We start from the raw sequence: 23,547 nt of genomic DNA, 5'->3' as shown, positions 1-23,547 counted from the left end.
ACTTAGAGAATTATCTATAACGATGTGGCCATGATTTTGTCTTTTTTTCTACGACATTTGATTTTTTTAAATTTCCATGGAACCGACACCATTTTTAGTACACAAAAGCAAGAGAACGGTCACATATCTAAGCACAACTCGAATTATGTTGTGTTGAAACTCTTTTTTACAACTTACTGTTAATCAACATGTAATGGTGTCGCAGTTTTGCTATAATTGAACACTTTTCCATAGAATTTAAGGAAAAGTTTATGGTTTTACTTGTAATAACTGAATTTTGAATTTTGGTAATGCATATGAGATATTTAGAGTGGAGATGTAATTTTTTTTTAAATCTAAACTTTTTATAAAAACCAGAAATACAGTTTACAGTTGATGTTATTCTCAGATCCGAACAGCATGACAATACAGAAATAATGAATGTAACCCCTTTAACTTAGACATTTAATACTACTAATTCTTTGATTATCTAATTAAATCTTCAAAATGGGACAATATCATTTATACGTTTGTAAGACAACGGTTAAAAACAATTCTGTATGTTATTTATGTTGCAAGGATAATTGTATTCAATGGTCATACTTTATCGGACATTACATATGTAAAAAAAAAGCATAGGTATGATGTCATTATTATATTTGTAAATACATATTTAAAAAAACATACACATGTATACCACGTGATTAATATGGCTGCCTCGTGCAGTTTCGGTTACTAATTTTATATATTAAAGCTACCCAAACCAATTGGTCATGCGATGCATGATATGTTTAATGCAATTTGAAATAGATATACTTTTTTCAAAATAGATATAAAATTGTGGTCAATCATTTATTTTCATTTCATTTATAAAACAGATTTTTAACTCTAAACAGTGTACAGTAACATTACTTGGACCGGTAACATTAGTTGGACCGGCAACCCCAACATGCAATGACACCATAATGATTTTTGTGCTTGATTATATATATAATTTGCATTCCTAAGTAAGAAGCAGAAGAAGATGTGTTTACCCAATTTGTGAGTCTAAAGGAAACAGATCTACGAGTAAGAGTTTATTATACTAACCATTATGGCTGTCGAGTTCCTTATGCACGTAAAATAAATTCAAAATGTCACGTGATGTTATTAAAATGATTTATTATTGAGTTAAAATGCTTCTACAACATCCAAATTTCAAACTAGGAACTTTGCACAATTATGCCGTGGTATATGTTCTACAGAAAAATGGTAAGTTAGCCAATGGGACAACCATCAGCAAGCCTAAATGACGTGGATGTAAGCAACTATAAAGGTCACCGCGTGGTCTTCAATAAAGATCAAATCCATACCATATACAAAGTCTTTATTAGATGACAGCGACATAACCACATATGAAATAATTTAAACCATAAAGAGTTTTTAAAAAACAACATACTCCTGACTTTGAATTGACGCAATTAACTGTTTATTAGCGCTTAACCCTCCACTAAACTAGGAAAATTGTGTTACCACACAACATAAACAACGTTAAAACAACTTAAAAAGTCAGTTGGAAACTGATATCCTGAATAGCTTGGTACGCAGCACAAATATACCAACTAAAGATGATAAGCACCGGTCTACATATATACTCTCAGTTGCTAGAGAATATGAAAATAATTATTATGAAATATATTTATGATTTATATTTTTAAGGAAATTACTATTGAAAGAAAGGTGTGAATTTTTGCGCGAAAAATCTAATTTATAGGAAAGACTGTCACTTAATTTCAACATTTGTAAAGAAATAGTGCAAGTGTGCTTCAAATAGGCATTAAATACCTAATTAATCAATATTTACCATACTGTACCGTCATTACTAGCTGTATACTGAATATGTTTAATATATTTTCCTTTATTTTTTTGTATTCTAGTGCATATTTTTGAAGGACCTCCATACATAATGGTCTTTAACAGTGATAATTCAAATTTCACACATTCATCATTATGGCCGCCAGTATTACAAAGTATGTCACTGGATTGAGCTCTCTGTCGAAGTGAAGATTCAAAGTTCTTTGCATTGAGTTCAGTTTGTTGTTATGCATATACATTCTGTTTGGAATTGAAATTTGAAAACAGACGACCCATATCTACATTACATGATATGAACTGTAAGGTAAGATGGTTGACACATTTTGCACAATTCATAAATCTCTTGAACAAGTATCAGCACTATTGAAGCAATTACATAAACTTTTCAGAAAGATTGATTCTTTTCATTTCCGTTTAAACCCAATTTTTTCTTGTCTCTCAGACAGCCAAATAAAGACTAAGGTAATTATTTACACCACTATGCTTATTGCAATGCATGCATGATGCCAGGTGACATATATTTTAGCCATCTGTACTACTTACTGAAGGGACCCAAATACAAATGGTCATTCATTTATATATTAGATTTATGTGAAGGTGTGATACTCACAAGGCCTAACTGACTTCTTAAGTTAAATTACATGGCTTAACTTATTTGTTTTATTTTATTTGTTGTAATAACACCACTGCACCTAAAATGTACGCGCTCACCTTGTCTAAAAGGCTGGTGTGATGTATTGCCATTACCTATGCTTAACCGTCTGACACTTTTCATATTTCAATCTTTTAGTAACCAAAATTGGTAGGAACTTTTTTATTTGAAGATAATTATGTTTATTGGTGGGGATCTAAAATTTGTAATAGTAGCAAGGGTAAAAAATTTATTCGGACTATTTGAAATTGCAAAGATCTTTCATTAATTATTTAAAATATTGTTGACGTGATCCATAGATAGCCTTAACCAATCTCAAGTGTCTGTTGTCAATCTAAATTCAAGATGGCAACCACCACTGAACCCAGTTTAATAAAGAACTATACATATACAAAGTTTGTTATAAAAACATAATGAAATCCACACTGTGAACATAGGATGTTTGTATAATAATTTTGAGTTCTGGTGCATATCCAAAGAAAAACATTGCCACTAGAGTGGAATACTAGTTAACTTTGGCTGTATTTGGCCAAACCTTTCCAAATTTCGGGTCCTCAATGTTCTTAAGCTTTGTACTTATTTTTTTAGTGTTTCTGATGAGTATAATTAGAACACTAAAAGTGCGCCTGATAATAAAATTAAAAGCCTGTATCTAATGAGAGTTTTTATATAATGCAGTCCTTTGGAAATCCTAAAATAAATGTAGCTTCCAAAAATCTTAAACATTACGTTCAAATATTGAATGAAAAATCAGGCATGGATAGCCATTAACATCTGGTAAAATTGCCCTCGACTAGTAGTTCATAATCTGTTCTCCATTAAATCCCTTTTCAACAAATAAATCATTATATAAATAATTCCTGGCAATATCAAACTTGCATATTTTCAGTATTTTCCTTTCTCAATATAAACATTAAAAATGATGAACCATTAGAGTATAAATCATTTGTTGACGCGTTCAGAATGGACCTGAATATTTTAGCACAATATTATGAAATGAAGATGTATTAATGTAACATTGTTGATTTTCATAAACCTCGAACAACAAAGCAATAAATGAAAATTAATAAATACAAAAAATGTACATATATTTATAGATTTTTACCCTGATAATTATGATCTTCCTCATTGTTCAGCACTTCTCTTTTTTCCAAAGAAAACAGAAATGCAGCACATTCAAGCATAGTTGTGTGAAATATTGAATCCTTTCTTTGCCATCTTTTATGCAAAGAAAAAATATGCTTATTTATAGCTCAGTAAGACATTAAATTTTTAAGTATTTTAGCAGAAGGCACCCTTCGACTTCCAAGGAATCAAATGATATCTTTGTTAGGCAATTAATCATAGAAACAACTTACCAAAACAAAAAATACATCGTCAAAAGGAAACATCAACTATGTTTAAGAAAAAAATAACATAACTTAATGCTTAAGTTGTATATTTCGACAAAACATTCTGATAAGTGATACTGGAGGTCAAGCTAGAGAATCAAGTTGATTTTTCTTTTATTTGTATTTGGTTTTTTTCTGATTACAGTTCAACTATGTATAATATATTCTAGTTAGTCATTAGTTTTTTCTATTGATATTGAGTAGGACAGGCATAGTAAGATGTACAATACAATAAAGAACACAAGCATACTATAACAACCAAACTTCGACATGAACATATATTGTGAGCAACTGTACATGCTATAGAAGACTAACAATGTCTTAAATTTATTGATTATATGAACAATCACTATTACTTTATAATTGTTGTACTATTAAAGGTAACACACTTATGCCTTTTTAACTTTTTTGGATTCGAGCGTCACCGATGAGTATTTTGTAGATGAAACGCGCGTCTGGCGTATATACTAAATTTATGTAATGGTGTCGCCGTTTTGCTATAATTGAACACTTTTCCATAGAATTTAAGGGAAAAGTATATGATTTTACTTGTAATTGCTGAATTTTGAATTTTGATAATGCATATGAGATATTAAGAGTGGGGATGTAATTTTAAAAAAAATCTAAACTTTTTATAAAATCAGAAATACAGTTTACAGTTGATGTTATTCTCAGATCCGAACAGCATGACAATACAGAAATAATGAATGTAATCCCTTTAACTTAGACATTTACTACTAATTCTTTGATTACCTAATTGAATCTTCAAAATGGGACACTATCATGTACACGTTTATAAGACAACGGTTAAAAACAATTATGTATGTTATTTATGTTCAATGGTCATACTTTATCGGACATTACATATTTAAAAAAAAAACCATAGGTATGATGTCATTATTATATTTGTAAATACATATTAAAAAAACATACACATGTATACCACGTGATCTAATATGGCTGCCTCGTGCAGTTTCGGTTACTAATTTTATATGTTAAAGCTACCCAAACCAATTGGTCATGCGATGCATGATATGTTTAATGCAATTTGAAATAAATATACTTTTTTCAAAATAGATATAAAATTTTAGTCAATCATTTATTTTCATTTCATTTATAAAACAGGTTTTTAACTCTAAACAGTGTACAGTAATATTACTTGGACCGGTAACATTAGTTGGACCGGCAACATCAACATGCAATGACACCATAATGATTTTTGTGCATTGATTATATATATAACTTGCATTCCTAAGTAAGAAGCAGAAGAAGATGTGTTAACCAAATTTGTGAGTCTAAAGGAAACAGATCTACCAGTAAGAGTTTATTATACTAACCATTATGCATATGGCTGTCGAGTTCCTTATGCACGTAAAATAAATTCAAAATGTCACGTGATGTTATTAAAATGATTTATTATTAAGTTAAAATGCTTCTACAACATCCAAATTTCAAACTAGGAACTTTGCAAAATTATGCCGTGGTATATGTTCTACAGAAAAATGGTAAGTTAGCCAATGGGACAACCATCAGCAAGCCTAAATGACGTGGATGTAAGCAACTATAAAGGTCACCGCGTGGTCTTCAATAAAGATCAAATCCATACCATATACAAAGTCTTTATTAGATGACAGCGACATAACCACATATGAAATAATTTAAACCATAAAGAGTTTTTAAAAAACAACATACTCCTGACTTTGAATTGACGCATTTAACAGTTTATTAGCGCTTAACCCTCCACTAAACTAGGAAAATTGTGTTACCACACAACATAAACAACGTTAAAACAACTTAAAAAGTCAGTTGGAAACTGATATCCTGAATAGCTTGGTACGCAGCACATTTATACCAACTAAAGATGATAAGCACCGGTCTACATGTATACTCTCAATTGCTAGAGTATATGAAAATAATTATTATGAAATATATTTATGATTTATATTTTTATGGAAATTACTATTGAAAGAAAGGTGTGAATTTTTGCGCGAAAAATCTAATTTATAGGAAAGACTGTCACATAATTTCAACATTTGTAAAGAAAAAGTGCAAGTGTGCTTCAAATAGGCATTAAATACCTAATTAATCAATATTTACCATACTGTACCGTCATTACTAGCTGTGTACTGAATATGTTTAATATATTTTCCTTTATTTTTTTGTATTCTAGTGCATATTTTTGAAGGACCTCCATACAGTATGGTCTTTAACAGTGATAATTCAAATTTCACACATTCATCATTATGGCCGCCAGTATTACAAAGTATGTCACCGGATTGAGCTCTCTGTCGAAGTGAAGATTCAAAGTTCTTTGCATTGAGCTCAGTTTGTTGTTATGCATATACATTCTGTTTGGAATTGAAATTTGAAAACAGACGACCCATATTTTCATTACATGATATGAACTGTAAGGTAAGATGGTTGACACATTTTGCACAATTCATAAATCTATTGAACAACTATCAGCACTATTGAAGCAATTACATTAACTTTTCAGAAAGATTACAAATTTTTATTTCAGTTTGAACCTAATTTTCTTTGTCTCTCAGACAGCCAAATAAAGACTACCATAATTATTTACACAACTATTCTTCTTGCAATGCATGCATGATACCAGGTGACATTTATTTTAGCATCTGTACTGCTTACTGAAGGGACCCAAGTGCAAATGGTCATTGGTTTATATATTAGATTTATGTGAAAGTACGAAACTCACAATGCCTAACTGACTTTGTTGTAATAACACCACTGCACCTAAAATGAATGAGCTCACCTAGCCCCAAAGGCTGGTTTGATGTATTGCCATTACCTATGCTTAATCGTCTGACACTTTTTATATATCAATCTTTTAGTAACCAAAATTGGTAGGAACTTTTATATTTGAAGATAATTATGTTTATTGGTGGGGATCTAAAATTTGTAATAGTAGCATAGGGTAAAAAAATTATTCGGACTACTTGAAATTGCAAAGATCTTCTTATGGATTTCTTTCATTAATTATTTAAAATATTGTTGACGTGATCCATAGATAGCCTTAACCAATCTCAAGTGTCTATTGTCAATCTAAATTCAAGATGGCAACCACCACTGAACCCAGTTTAATAAAGAACTATACATATACAAAGTTTGTTATAAAAACATATTGAAATCCACACTGTGAACATATGATGCTTCTATAATATTTTTGAGTTCTGAGGGGTGGTGTTCTCGAAGCTATCTTAGGATTAGGACGTGTCCTAAGTCTATCTTATGACAAGTCTTTGTTCTAAGTCGTGTTCTCGAAGCTCTCTTAACTTATAATATATCTCATTTTTCGTCCTAACTTTAGGACACCAAACAAGGTGTCTTAAGAGCATCCTATCTTCATCCTAGTGTTATAAAGTTTGGATTTTGCTTTTTGCTCATCATTTTTAGTGAAAATGAACATGAAATGAAACGCACCATCGGTTATTAACTCGTATATATAGAAAAGGTGCATGATTTTAAACTTTGAACTTCGTGTTTCACGATACGATTATACTAAAAATTTAATTTTCTTTTCAAAACAAATTGTTTTCCAGTTTAAATAACAATCTTTTTTTTTGAAATAATTACATTGGTAATTATGCAATTTATTCTGTACATGTTATTATAATATTCGTAAACAATTTTATTAAATATTTTTGTCATTAATAAATGTTTTATCAACAAATATTTTTAACGATTTAAAATTTCGACGTCCTAACATAAGATTCGTCTGAGATAGCTTCGAGACACAACTTAAGAGTGTCCTAAGTTGATCTTAAGTCCGTCCTAAAATTGGTCTTATCAATGACTTAGGACGAATCTTAGGATACTTTCGAGAACACCACCCCTGTAAAAAGCTAAATGTCAAAAAAATCCTTAAAGACGTATTGTCCTGGGGCCGTGTCAACGAAGCTGTCCTAGGACTAAGACATGTCTTAGGATGGTTTTAGGACACGTCTTAGTCCTAAGTCGGGTTAACGAAAGTCTCCTAAACTAAGATATGTCATAAACTTGGTCTTAAAGTTAAGATATACAATTAGGTGTCTTAGGATAGTCCTAAAAGTTACGATGCCCTAAAATGTAATAAAAACAACACATATGGCATACACTCAATACTTAAATTACAAATACAATATTAAACTATCATTAGATAAAATTAATAATACAAAAATATTGTTTAATGTTTGTTAAAGATTTAATTGTTTTATATTAAATTATTTCGTGCTGCCTTTTTTGAAGCCTAAACAATACTATCCTCATAAGCAACATATTTTAAATAATTCAAATATGGGAAAAAGTTTACTTCTCTTTTTACCTAATCCTGATTCGATACATGTAATGAAATCGAGTGGATCTAAGGACAAAACTAGTTTATGTACTAAAATTGCAGTACGAATATCACAAAGTTTTGTGACCATTTACTTTTGTTTTCGTATTAAATTCATTGATATCTTTTATCATATTTAATAACGTATTTATTAGTATTCCGTAAAATCTTAAACTTTTATTTTGCGTTAATTGTTTTCTATATAAGAGTCATCCTCCCTCTCTTTACATATAAAATACAATTCAATCTATGTCATACAAATCTCTACATATTTTTTCAATTAAATAAATGAGTTAGGATGGTCCTAGAACCATCGTAGTTAGGACAGTCCTAGGACAGCTTTGTTTTACATCCTAAGACATGTCTCAGACACGTCCTAAGACCATTCTAAATAATGTCCTCAGACCTATCTTAGGACATATCCTAGGATACTTTCATTGACACGGCCCCTGCATCCTGTCTATACCTATATTTTTACAATGCACAAGGTCGTGTTTTTTTCACACTTTTGTGACGTCTTATCCTAAATCCGTAAGTGGTATCATGTTCAACTATCATGATCGTCTGTGAAACATTAAGGTTGTCTTGAACTATGTTTCAGAAAAGACGTAAACGTTTAAATGATATACGGGAGACAACTAGGCCCAGTTTCACGAAGCTGTCTTAGGACTAAGACATGTCTTATGATGGTCTTACGACATATCGTAGTCCTAAGTGGGTTTCACAAAGTGGTCCTAAATTAGGACATCTCTTAAAGTTGGTCATAAAGTTAGGACACGCGAGAGGTGTCTTATGATGGTCTTCTAGGATAGTTATACGTTTATTTATATAAATTACACTTATTTTTTATATTAATTTTGAAAAAAAATATCTTATTATCATCTAATTATCTATTCTCCTGTTCCTGCGTTTAACGTAATTTTTCTAGATTGACGGATTATCATGATTTGTCAACAATGTAAATTCAATGTATAATTGATATCAAGATTGCACGATTTTATCCCTTAACCCTTTATAACCAATAAAGGTCGAAATTGAATTCAACTCACTTGTACCAAAACAATTATCATTTTATATTCTTATTTTCTTAATTTTTCATTAAAAATTTCATATTTATATTGATGTACTGTTTGAAGATAATTTCTAAATAAATGACCTTTACTTTTTTTTATATTTATTTTGCAAATTATGTCATTTATATTGATCAATACGTTAAGAATGATTTATGGTAAGACATACAACATTTACATGATTTTTTTCCGTAAATCATATTTATATTTGAAAATTTAAAGAACTTGAGACAGGTTTAGGATGTCTTAGCTAAGATCATCCTAAGACAGCTTCGAGACGAGGTCTGAGATATGTCATAGGATAGTCATAAGAGGATCATAAGACATGTCCTAGGATATGTCTTATGACATGTCTTAGGATAGCTTCGTGAAACCGGCCCCTGAGCAATAAATCAGAAAATAAAATTTTGAAATATTTCACGTAGATTGAATATTCAGAATAGATTTTTGGGGGTTTATATAAGTTCTCATATATCTGAAAAAACATGATTAATATATGTTTTTATAATTCTGTATCAATTTTATAATTGTGAAGGAAAGTGTTTTATTCTAAGGTCCATAAGTGTAAAATTACAAGTATACTATTATCACAAATTTATAACTTTCGAAATTAAGCTCTTATTAATTTTTCATAGACTCTTTCCTCTAAGGTTATGTCTAGCAATTATCCATTTATACCGCTGACTTTCTTGAATTGGATAAAAAAAATTGATGTGAAAAAAAAACACAAGATACAACGCATATGAAACTTTTATGAATTATAGTTGGCAAGTAAGAACTGCTACAAACTTGGTGTTTGAAACAGCAGATAAATGCGCTTACTTTTCGATTTTTTTATATACATGGAGGGATTGGCCATCAATGTGTAGGTCCAAAAGTATTGTTTCAGAAGACAAGAGTTATTTCTGAATAGGTTTGGTTTGAATATTTGTCTTTTAAATTCATTTTGAAACATACACTTTTTTTCTTTATCAACAAAGAAATTCTGTGATATTTTACATAGAATAATATTACCACAAAATTAGTCATTCACTTATTTTATTATCTGCGATCATTAGATTCTGGATATGTATTTGGAAGATAAACATCTACAACAGTGCCTGTAGTCAAAAAGTTACAAACATACAGGTGAGCAAAACAATGTTGCTAACACGAAAGACAAAGAGGACGCTACCATTTATTGTTCGGGATAATTGTGTGAATAACTTTTACATAATGTTCATTATTTCGATTTTGACTTTTCTTACAACGATTCATGCTTCACGTAAGTAGTTAATATACACTATTACCATCTTAAGTTTTAGGTTGACTACTTTTGACATTTGGAAAACAATGGTTTTTAGTATATAAAACGGCATTACAAATTCCTTCGTCAAATCTCTTCAATTTTCACGTGAAGTAAAATGCACATTGGTTGATTAAGCATACAGTTCTTGAACATCACTGTTCAAACCTGCTATTTCCAAAGTTTCATTTTCAATTTATTTTATATAATTATGTGTATAGAATTATTTCTAACCTAAACAAAATAATTTGAAACAATTGTATTTTAGTGCTGGCTTGATAATTGATAAGATGACATAATGACAACTGAATTAATCTTAAAAAGAGAAAAACAATTATAAATCCCATGTTCCAGCATTTTTGTAGCAAATATATAAAACTATAAATTATACATGTAAAGAATGCTGCACACATCACTAATTAACAAATTACCTATAACGCTTTGTAAAATAAAATGTTTACGAAAAACGTAGAAAATATAGAAAATATTCTTGGTTAATTGATGTCATTTTGCTAAGTTTCTTCTGTTACCTTTTCTGGCATCGAACTCGGACTTATTTTTATGTATGTTCATTTATTCTACATTGACTAGATGTATAGGGAAGGGTTGCTATCTCACAAAACATGTTTAACCCCGACGCTTTTGCGCGTGTCCAAAATCAGAAAACTCTTGCCTTTATAAAGTTTTGTATGTATATCCAATTTTGGTTAATGCATATGTTTAGGGGTTTAATATGACGTCCCTTTTCACTGAACTTGTATACATTTATGTTTCGGGGGTCAGCTGATGCCTGAATACAGGCGTGAGATTCTCGCTGTGTTGGAGACCTATTTGTAGTCTTTGACAGTTTTCTACTCTTTGGGTGCAGGTTGTTGTCTCTTTAACACATTCGCCGATTTTTTTTTCTAAATTTGAAATAGTTATATCATTCATAAAAAGAAAATAGAAATGATTACAGAATAAATGATGCATCAGTGAAGGAAGGTAAATATGTACGGAAACAATGTTTCAAATAGTTTGTCTTCAATAAAGTACCCTGTCTAAAATGTACCGCATTTAAAATTTTCGACGATTTTTTTTATAACATTTAAAGAGTACTTGGCGTAAACTGACGCTGACGTCTAATTTAAATAATTTGAAAAATGCCTTTGAAACGTTTATTTGTTAATAATCTTGTACATTGATGGTTTATGGTTATTATAAATAAAATGTGATTCCCACAAAATATTAGTAGACAATTAGCATAGTTATCGAGAATTTATTCTTATGAATCAGAAAGAAATTTGACTTGCGGACATGTCAGACGAGGTAAATGTAGATAAGGATTTTAATAGGTTGTTGTTATTCTATATTGTTAACCTGCGGTTATGTTTTCGATTATCGTTTATATACATCATTTGTTTATTCAGTATTGATAATATGAATATGTCTATGTGTGTCCGTTTTGGATTAGGGTAATTCTCATAACTTTTTTTGGTAAAAGTAAGTCTGTTTTCACAATATATGTTCATAAAGTTAGACTCGAATGTAGTATCTGCCATATCTCAAATCGAAAGGGTCTACATTTTCTTACTCTCTACCTATTGAATGATATATTATATAAAGAAAGAGACCTTTTCAATCTAAATTATTGTTGTTTCATTTGAATATGAGAATAGCAGACAACATTACAGTAAATGATATTAAATTAAATGGAAAAAAATCGTTAGTTCCGACAAAGCTTTAAATTATAAAGACTGACATTAGACATGAATTTGTCAAAACTGTCTGATGCTTCTCCGTTTTAATAGCAGTCAATCATTCAACATTACATTTGGTCATCTTTGGAGTTATTTTGTTCCTCACTCAGAGATAATTTTAATTTTTTAGAGGCTGCTAATACACTCTCATACTGTGGCCAGCCTAAAACATGGGTGGAAGCCAAAGTATTTTGCGAACAGAAGGGTGGACGTTTACTGAACAGAGATACAGACAATGATGCTGTGTTCCGTCAGAGAACCGATATACCACTTCAACAAGAGATTTGGATAGGTCATTATAGAGGACTTTCTGGGTGGATGGAACACATTGGTAAGGGCAATAGCTATAGTATACATTAAGAAGCCTTATTACACAGCAAGCCACAGCGTTGGTTAAATGTGCAATCGTATATTATAGTTACTGGTTATCAATGGAAAGAAAACATATATTATAGTTGATATGGAAGTTAATAGAAAAACAAAGGATATGGGATATCCATCCATGACACGATGCTTACAAGTATACAAATGTAACGAGAGTCACAAAAATAAAATATGTTATTTTTTCAAAACATTGCTGGACAATATCAAAACTGTTTTGGTTAAAGCTGTATTACATTGATAATTGAAGCTCGTTTATCTTATTTTGTGTTACTTCAAATGACTGCAGTCTACGAAACCTACTTCTACATGGAGCCTTCTCTTGTATATTGTGTTATTTCTCTGACTCTTTCTAATGAAATGCTTTAAAAACTTATAGACAAGGAACCACTCTATTTATAATAAAGGGAAAATTGGAGTATATGTTTTAGTTATAAAAGTCATGATAGCATACATATAATTTTTTCTCTATTGTACGATTTATACACAATTAAAAGGTCGGTAGCTTTTATAGCTGATTTTGCGGTATGGGTTTTGCTAATTGCTGAAGGTTACATATGGTGATCAGTTATAGTTATTATTTATGTGTTGGTATGCTACACTGTTTATTATATGTCAGTCTGCTTCACTGTTTAGTTTGCTTTGAAATGCTACACTGTTTATTATATGCTAGAATGCTTAAACCTTCAGTGTGTGTTGTTATGCTGCATTGTTTGTTCTCTGTCGGTCTGATACACTGTTCAGTATGAGTTAGTATGCTTCACTGTTCAGTATGTGTTATTATGCTACACGGTTCAGTATGTGTTGTTATGCTACACGGTTTAGTATGTGTTGTTATGCTACACTGTTCAGTATGTGTTATTATGCTACACTGTTCAGTATGTGTTATTATGCCACACTGTTCAGTATGTGTTATTATGCCACACTGTTCAGTATGTGTTATTATGCCACACTGTTCAGTATGTGTTATTATGCTACACTGTTCAGTATGTGTTATTATGCTACACTGTTCAGTATGTGTTATTATGCTACACTGTTCAGTATGTGTTATTATGCTACACTGTTCAGTATGTGTTATTATGCCACACTGTTCAGTATGTGTTATTATGCCACACTGTTCAGTATGTGTTATTATGCTACACTGTTCAGTATGTGTTATTATGCTACACTGTTCAGTATGTGTTATTATGCTACACTGTTCAGTATGTGTTATTATGCTACACTGTTCAGTATGTGTTATTATGCCACACTGTTCAGTATGTGTTATTATGCCACACTGTTCAGTATGTGTTATTATGCCACACTGTTCAGTATGTGTTATTATGCCACACTGTTCAGTATGTGTTATTATGCTACACTGTTCAGTATGTGTTATTATGCCACACTGTTCATTATGTGTTATTATGCCACACTGTTCAGTATGTGTTATTATGCCACACTGTTCATTATGTGTTATTATGCCACACTGTTCATTATGTGTTATTATGCCACACTGTTCAGTATGTGTTATTATGCTACACTGTTCAGTATGTGTTATTATGCTACACTGTTCAGTATGTGATGTTATGCTGCACTGTTTAGTATGTGTTGTTATGCTGCACTGTTTAATATCTGTCGGTCTGCTACACGGTTCAGTATAAGTTAGTATGCTTCATTGTTCAGTATGTGTTATTATGCCACACTGTTCATTATGTGTTATTATGCTACACGGTTCAGTATAAGTTAGTATGCTTCATTGATCAGTATGTGTTATTATGCCACACTGTTCATTATTCGTTATTATGCTACACTGTTCAGTATGTGTTATTATGCTACACTGTTCAGTATGTGTTATTATGCTGCACTGTTTAGTATGTGTTATTATGCTACACTGTTTAGTATGTGTTATTATGCTTCACTGTTCAGTATGTGTTATTATGCTACACTGTTCAGTATGTGTTATTATGCTACACTGTTCAGTATGTGTTATTATGCTACACTGTTCAGTATGTGTTATTATGCTGCACTGTTTAGTATGTGTTATTATGCTTCACTGTTTAGTATGTGTTGTTATGCTTCACTGTTTAGTATGTGTTGTTATGCTTCACTGTTTAGTATGTGTTATTATGCTGCACTGTTCAGTATGTGTTATTATGCTTCACTGTTTAGTATGTGTTATTATGCTACACTGTTTAGTATGTGTTATTATGCTACACTGTTCAGTATGTGTTGTTATGCTTCACTGTTTAGTATGTGTTATTATGCTACACTGTTTAGTATGTGTTATTATGCTACACTGTTTAGTATGTGTTATTATGCTTCACTGTTTAGTATGTGTTGTTATGCTTCACTGTTTAGTATGTGTTGTTATGCTTCACTGTTCAGTATGTGTTGTTATGCTACACGGTTTAGTATGTGTTGTTATGCTGCACTGTTTAGTGTGTGTTGGTATGCTACACTGTTTAGTATGTGTTATTATGCTACACTGTTCAGTATGTGTTATTATGCTACACTGTTCAGTATGTGTTATTATGCCACACTGTTCAGTATGTGTTATTATGCTACACTGTTCAGTATGTGTTATTATGCTACACTGTTCAGTATGTGTTATTATGCTACACTGTTCAGTATGTGTTATTATGCTGCACTGTTTAGTATGTGTTGTTATGCTACACTGTTTAGTATGTGTTGTTATGCTTCACTGTTTAGTATGTGTTGTTATGCTTCACTGTTCAGTATGTGTTGTTATGCTGCACTGTTTAGTGTGTGTTGGTATGCTACACTGTTTAGTATGTGTTATTATGCTACACTGTTCAGTATGTGTTATTATGCTACACTGTTCAGTATGTGTTATTATGCCACACTGTTCAGTATGTGTTATTATGCTACACTGTTCAGTATGTGTTATTATGCTACACTGTTCAGTATGTGTTATTATGCTACACTGTTCAGTATGTGTTATTATGCTACACTGTTCAGTATGTGTTATTATGCTACACTGTTCAGTATGTGTTATTATGCCACACTGTTCAGTATGTGTTATTATGCCACACTGTTCAGTATGTGTTATTATGCCACACTGTTCAGTATGTGTTATTATGCTACACTGTTCAGTATGTGTTATTATGCCACACTGTTCATTATGTGTTATTATGCCACACTGTTCAGTATGTGTTATTATGCCACACTGTTCATTATGTGTTATTATGCTACACTGTTCATTATGTGTTATTATGCCACACTGTTCAGTATGTGTTATTATGCTACACTGTTCAGTATGTGTTATTATGCTACACTGTTCAGTATGTGATGTTATGCTGCACTGTTTAGTATGTGTTGTTATGCTGCACTGTTTAATATCTGTCGGTCTGCTACACGGTTCAGTATAAGTTAGTATGCTTCATTGTTCAGTATGTGTTATTATGCCACACTGTTCATTATGTGTTATTATGCTACACGGTTCAGTATAAGTTAGTATGCTTCATTGATCAGTATGTGTTATTATGCCACACTGTTCATTATTCGTTATTATGCTACACTGTTCAGTATGTGTTATTATGCTACACTGTTCAGTATGTGTTATTATGCTGCACTGTTTAGTATGTGTTATTATGCTACACTGTTTAGTATGTGTTATTATGCTTCACTGTTCAGTATGTGTTGTTATGCTACACTGTTTAGTATGTGTTATTATGCTTCACTGTTCAGTATGTGTTATTATGCTGCACTGTTCAGTATGTGTTATTATGCTGCACTGTTTAGTATGTGTTATTATGCTTCACTGTTTAGTATGTGTTGTTATGCTTCACTGTTTAGTATTTGTTGTTATGCTTCACTGTTTAGTATGTGTTATTATGCTGCACTGTTCAGTATGTGTTATTATGCTTCACTGTTTAGTATGTGTTATTATGCTACACTGTTTAGTATGTGTTATTATGCTACACTGTTCAGTATGTGTTGTTATGCTTCACTGTTTAGTATGTGTTATTATGCTACACTGTTTAGTATGTGTTATTATGCTACACTGTTTAGTATGTGTTATTATGCTTCACTGTTTAGTATGTGTTGTTATGCTTCACTGTTTAGTATGTGTTGTTATGCTTCACTGTTCAGTATGTGTTGTTATGCTACACGGTTTAGTATGTGTTGTTATGCTGCACTGTTTAGTGTGTGTTGGTATGCTACACTGTTTAGTGTGTGTTGGTATGCTACACTGTTTAGTATGTGTTATTATACTAGTAGTATGTGTTAGTATGCCTCATTACGCTGTTCAGTAAGTATTGTTATGCTACTGCTCAGTATGTAGTGGTATGCTACACTATTCAGTATGTGTCTGTATGCTACACTGTTCAGTACGTGTCTGTATGCTACACTGTTCAGTATGTGTCTGTTTGCTGCACTGTTCAGTATGTGTTTGTATGCTACACTGTTCAGTATGTGTCTGTATGCTACACTGTTCAGTATGTGTTTGTATGCTACTCTGTTCAGTCTGTAGTGTTATGCTACACTGTTTAGTATCTGTCGGTATTCCAACTACAATTGATTATTTACAGGATGTTTCAGCCAGAGATCTTTAGGTGTAAGCTGGTATGGTGTAAAGACAGAAAACAACTCAGCTGCAATTTGTCAAACTATCTGCAATGCTACGGACTACTTCGCTCTCCAGGTAATAAAATAATTTGTCAAAATATCAACAGTGCTACGGACTACTCTCAGTTCAGGTACCATAAGAATTTGTAAAACAATCTGCATTCCTACTGACTACTCCACACTTCAGGTAATAAAAGAATTTTGATCATAATGGCTTAAAATATATCTTTTGCGGTACCAAAGTAGATAAATTGTAAAGTTTTATAATTTTAAAAGTTTCAAATATATATTTGTATAGGGTCTGTGAAAGTCGTTTTTGTTTGATAGTGTGAAACGTTTCTCCATTTGTTGGCTTATTTCGACAGTTTATTTTAAGATAGGATGTAATGTTTAGAATTGTATACTGCCCTGTATTATCAATGTAAATCCGACTAAGTTCACCCCCTTGTTCTTGTGAAATATCATGAGTTAATCTCAATACGTTTAAGATATTCCAGCATCGCACATTATGAACAACATTAACTGACTAAATGCAATGTTATTTGGGTATCTGGTTCTTTTCAAACATTGCATGAGTATTTTGTCTCGTATATTTTTCGTCTTTTTTATATTTTTCATGTCGCTTATAGTCGACTATACGATAAGGATTTTTCTGACTTACGAAGGCCGTGTGGTTGCCTATAGTTATCACATCCAATTCATTTGAATTTTGCTTGATAATTGTCTCATTGAGCATCATACCACATCTCCTCATTTCTGTTTGAATCATTTGCATCTATTTTCAGGGATCAACTTGTTTATGCAGCTATAATAATTTTGTGAACACGTCTTGGTTAACACCAGAGACAAAATGTAACATGGTGTGTCCTGGTAATGGAACAGAACAATGTGGTGGGAGCAACAGTATTAACGTATACCATAGAGGTAAAAACAAAATAGCTAACGTTTATCATAGTGCAGAGCGAAATAGCATGTGGTAGGTGGAAAACTGGAGATAGTTATTGACTATATTGAAAATAGATACCAGATAGGGTTGCTTGTTTTTGTGTTGTAGTTTCATTAACAAAAATTTCAAATTACTTTCATATTCTATGAACTTTCTTACGATGGTACTGTGTATATTGTCATTGCCTTCTGTATATGTATGGACGTCTTCACTAAATTTAAGAAGCATGTCGCATTTATACTGAGATAAAAGTGGAAGCAATATTGGTATTTTTCTGATTTTGAATGGATATACTTAAATTGTAGTGACTGAAAAAAATTAATGAGTAAAAAAATCCCATCTCACATTTATTTTTATTCCATTAAGCTTACTAAATGACTAAGACGAAAATAACACTGGTTATCGTTGTTTATTATTTAAGTTCATGGTAACCTTATACAGTACCAAGCTGACTCCTACCCTAACTTACAATGGTTATTGTTGTTTATTATTTCAGTTAATGGGAATCTTATACAGTACCAGGCTGACTCCTACCCTAACTTACACTGTGCAATGATGAACTGTAGCAGCACTACAGAATGGACATATATGGAACACGAGTGTCACAACAACTTAACAGCATTATGTGGTAAGTGTGTGTCTTGGACAGGTTTGACATCTTGTTATGCTGTACAAATATTGTTAACTATATGTAGTGTTGACAGCAACCATTTTAGTTTCTTTTGATAAATATGAAAGTTTAAAAGTGATTAATTATATAATACTTGTCTTAAGCTTATATCTAAGACTGTAAATCCTGACACTTTACACCTAGATTAAGCAATGAAAGCCAAAAAAAAAACCCAACGTTATCGGACATGTAGTATTGTTTTACACAATGTGCTAAGGCAAATAAAATACAATGTAGGTCTACAGTAACCTCTAAAACAAAAGATTTATACAAGATTGGTTATAATGGAAATATAATACCGTTTTGTAACATTTTGTAACTTATGATAATTTCATTGGACATGGCCGTCTATAGTGTGACTTATAAAGAAGAATAACAAGCTTTTTTTATTTGAAGGATCGGGAGTGTTAGTTAATGAACCAGCGACATGGTTGACAGCTCAGTCATTATGTAAAAACTACGGTTCTTTGGTTGGCATACATAACATGGTGTCGAACTGTGCTGTCTCTAATGATGTCAAGCGGGAATTCTGGATTGGAGTTTATCGGAACTATGTCGATCTTGTTTTAAAAGGTAAATACTTGCTAGAGACTAATAGGACTTGATTTATTTTCTATCTTGCCATATAAACTCTTTGCCTTTATCAATAGTTTATTAAACAATTTACTTTCTTGTCTTCTTTTTGTTATAAGTTTATTTATAAAAATATACAGATATGTAAATGCATTCATGGAAATTGTGAGTTTCTATAGATTAATTTCATAAGTATTCACTATGTGTAAATAAAACTTTGTTTGAACGTTGAATTTTTCATCTGTTCGTTCGTCAGTCGAATTTTTGTAAGAGTCTTTTTTGTGTTTAAGCGACGTACGACTTATTTGCTTTGTATGTAAAACATATAATATTGCATTATAATATACCTAACGGCAAAGTACATATATGGACACGTGTTTAATAAGGAATACATTTCGATCTCATTACAGATCTTATAGTTCAAAATCCAGTGTTTGGATGTTATTCACTTAGAAAAGAATCCAGTAATGTCAAACCTACCATGACATTTTATCCAATAGCAATATGTGAAAAACAAAACATGTTTTCATTTATTTGTGAACTGCGTAAGTTTTGATATATTTTTACACGTATTTTTTATTAATAAAATAATAAAAACTAAACATAACTTCCGTGCAATACTCTTTTTAGACTAACATCTTTAAAACGAGAATTAATACGCAAGTTTAAGGCATAGGACTACTACATTATCATCGCTAGAGAAACAACAACGTACTTGCATAACTTTAAATAAATGCAAGAGCGTCTTTTATTTTAAAAGTACACGAAGCCAGCAACATCCATTATCAAAACTAACAGGACTCACAACAAAGAACACATATATGAAAAAGTAAGAAAACAAACAAGAAATTTATACACATTATGAAAAAGTACATGGCAAGATAGATAGCTTCACACATTTTAAAAGTTAAAAACTAGCGAAAAGTAAAATAACAAAAATACTGAAGTCAGAGGAAAATCTAATCGGAAAGTCCATAAACAAATGGCAAAATCGAATGACAAAACAAATAAAATACGAATGGGCAGGAACTGTCATATTCCTGACTTGGTACACGCATTTTCAAATGTAGAAAATGGTGGATTAACACATTTACAGACATTTGTTAAAGGACAAATCAAAGTACATTTGAACGACACAATTGGAAAAAGTCCAACAACAGTCTTATTCACACCTGAAAAAGTACAAGGCTTACAACATATGTTGACTCTTTTAAAAAATTTGAAGTCCAACAAATTAGGAACACAAAGAAAAGTTTGAAAAAACCAAAAGATAAAGTAGCATACGAATAAAAATGTACACGACCACCATACAAGCATATATATATACACAAGTAAATACTAACATTGTAGGTAAAAGGCTTTGAAAAAGAAAAATACTAACATTATAGATACAAACAATAGTTCCAAATTTTAAGTATTCTATATAAAAAAGAAGATGTGGTATGATTGCCAATAAAACAACTATCCACAAAAGACCAAAATGACACAAACATTAACAACTATAGGTCACCGTACGGTCTTCAACAATGAGCAAAGCCCATATCGCATAGTCAGCTATAAAAGGCCCCAATAAGACAATGTATAACAATTCAAACGAGAAAACTAATGGCCTTATTTACTTAAATAAATGAATCTATATCTTAACATACATTAATATTACAGCTCCTGGCTATCCCACATCTGATGGTTGTTATCTTCCTCCTTCCTCATCAACAAGTACAACCACACCAGGAACGCAGTTAATACAAGAACAGGACGACGATGGACTTAAAATTGGTATTATTTTTGTACAGAAACCTTTTGGGTGTAAAATATTAAATAAATATTTTTTGTGGTGATTGTATATTTGTTTGTTTTAGAACATGTCTGCTACTGTAAAGTCATTTCTATAAGTATACTAACTACATTATGTATACCTTTACTACCAATATCGATGAACATTTCAATAATGGTATGTTGACGTATAATAACATAAGTTTTATTCATTATTACTGTAAATTATTTACAAATCTGGAATATTTTTTTACAGAAGTACTTGTAGCAATTGTAACTGTACATGTATATCAATTTCATTACAATGTGTTATTTACATGCTACAAGTCTAAGATTAAGAGTGTATGTTTTTCTTTTTTATGTTTCATATTCCGATTTAGTCGAATGAAGCATCGACATCATAATACTGTTAATATATTACAGGAGTTGAGATACACCATATTCAAAGCCCCAATAGAGACATATTTGCACTTTTAGGTGCCGATTTGAATTGCCCATTATGCTTTTAGAAACGAAATGCTGATGAGCTGTTGTACTCACTCATGTTGGTCACTGAACAAAATAACGTAGATAATTTAAAAATAGATCATAAGAAGAGGTCCTTTCAATTAATTGAGAAAAAAAAAGAAAAAAAAAACACACAATTTTTGGTAATACATATTGTCTGGTGGCCTTTAGACCATAATAATAACGGATTTACTACTAGCATACTTTATATAGATTACATATAATTTAAGTACTCCTCATACTAATAGCTAAATTTATTTTGCAATGTACTTATTTTTAACTTGGTTACTTTTTTCCAGGATTGTTTATAGCATTAGGACTTGTTTTACTGGCTGCGGTCATCGTCATTTTAATATTAATTGCGAGAAAAAGGTGAGTAACAGTAGCACTAATTATATTTGGTAGAAATGGCTTTCATTTATCAATAACATATACTAAAGATAAGTTGAAAATTTTAAATTATGGTTGTAAATATTAACTACAAAAAAAAGTTGATACGAAATGTACTCCAAAAACTTGATTTGGAAATAATAAGAGCGTAACTATCCATCTCCCTTAATTAGTTCTAAAATACAAATCTATATTTATGCAGAATGGCAAACGAATTATTATGTAAACATACGTTGAATAAGTATTATAAACTAAATGAAGTTCTTATTTAATAAATAAGATAATGTTTGTTAAACATATATTTACTTACAGTTTTTGGGTAAGTATTCTTTTAGAATTAACGATGGCTTTTGTTAGTGATCGAATAATTAATATGTGTTTTTTATAGTTTTAGATCAAACCCAGAACAACTTAGACATAATATTTTATTAGCTGCACTAGCCAATGTGAAATTACGTAGACGAGATACAGATGGTAACCCGGAGTCTTCAACACCACAGAAGGCCGAAACATCTGCTGCTTCCGTTGAAGGTGGAAGCAAAAGTCCAGAATATGCAGTGGTCAATAAACCTGGCAGACGACAGTCAGCACCTGCACCAAGTTGTAAAGTTTATTCTAAGCCTGTCACGTCACTCAGCAAGGAATACAAGGAAAGCGTACCAGTGTCAAATAATGGGTACGACAAAATGCGACTGGATAATCCTATCGTCGAATCAGAGAATCCACAAGAAAATGACAACCAAGTTCCAATAACTTCTATTTTGAAATTGGGTGATAGCTTATCGAGTGATACAATGTCCCCGAGACGTGCAAGCATTCAAGATGAAGAATATAATAGAAATAATGGACGATATGTATATGATTCACGCCTTTTAAGCATTCCAAAGAAAGTAATTCCGGTTCCACCGCCTGTTGTTAAATATCCCCCTGAATATACTAGTGACAGTTATGAACATATTGGAACAACCTTGCTTTGATAATTAATAATAAGTTTAATATTTGTATTTCATACAGATACATTAATTTATCTATTAATCACTATTTTATGCAATGATTAATAGTAGAATCCAGAAAGATTACCAGATTATTTAAATTGTTGACGAATCAAAAAAGGATTAATTAGAATTTCACTGTTTTTTTGTGACATATGGACATTGTAACTTACGAATTATGATAATTTATGATGAAATTATCTTATAGCCAGAAGCATTAGTTGTTGTAAATATAACGTTTTATTGAATACATTAAATCAAGTGACATGGTTACTATCAATGAAGTACATGCCATCAAGAATACACGTGCATAAAATCAAAGATCAGTAATTAACACTTCCTCAGAATGAATTAAATGAGTTCTAGCTGTCGTTTGCTTTTTGATCGGGTTGCTGTCTCTTTGACATAGTCCCCCTTTTCATTCTCAATTTTATTTAGCAATC

At 31.3% G+C, this 23,547-nt stretch overlaps 1 protein-coding gene across 2 annotated transcripts; it reads left to right on the top strand.

Annotated features, from left to right (window-relative positions):
• The first annotated feature begins 10,393 nt into the window (after positions 1-10,393).
• LOC134707157 (uncharacterized) lies at positions 10,394-23,377 on the top strand. Of its 2 annotated transcripts, XM_063566701.1 has the most exons (11): positions 10,394-10,543; positions 12,434-12,634; positions 17,217-17,329; positions 18,039-18,177; positions 18,621-18,646; positions 18,722-18,827; positions 19,266-19,442; positions 19,853-19,987; positions 21,105-21,218; positions 22,022-22,094; positions 22,501-23,377. In XM_063566701.1, the coding sequence occupies exons 1-11, from the start codon at positions 10,420-10,422 to the stop codon at positions 23,087-23,089; spliced, it is 1,797 nt and encodes a 598-aa protein (XP_063422771.1). In that variant the 5' UTR covers positions 10,394-10,419; the 3' UTR covers positions 23,090-23,377. The 2 variants fall into 2 exon arrangements, with proteins under 2 accessions (XP_063422771.1, XP_063422770.1); XM_063566700.1 differs by lacking the exon at positions 18,621-18,646 and having other exon boundaries at positions 18,696-18,827.
• Positions 23,378-23,547: the final 170 nt, after the last annotated feature.

The sequence above is a fragment of the Mytilus trossulus genome, chromosome 2, assembly GCF_036588685.1.
Source record: "Mytilus trossulus isolate FHL-02 chromosome 2, PNRI_Mtr1.1.1.hap1, whole genome shotgun sequence".
Classification (NCBI taxonomy): Eukaryota; Metazoa; Mollusca; class Bivalvia; order Mytilida; family Mytilidae; genus Mytilus; species Mytilus trossulus.
Note: the sequence above shows the minus strand (reverse complement) of the source record. Positions and strands in the feature narration are given on the sequence as shown.

Excerpts from the sequence above, each read along its gene's own strand:
- LOC134707157 (XM_063566700.1), top strand. The coding sequence starts at position 10,420 with ATGTTGCTAACACGAAAGACAAAGAGGACGCTACCATTTATTGTTCGG. Across the intron at positions 10,544-12,433 it reads TACAACGATTCATGCTTCAC|AGGCTGCTAATACACTCTCA; the intron begins GTAAGTAGTTAA and ends TTAATTTTTTAG. Across the intron at positions 12,635-17,216 it reads TGGGTGGATGGAACACATTG|GATGTTTCAGCCAGAGATCT; the intron begins GTAAGGGCAATA and ends GATTATTTACAG.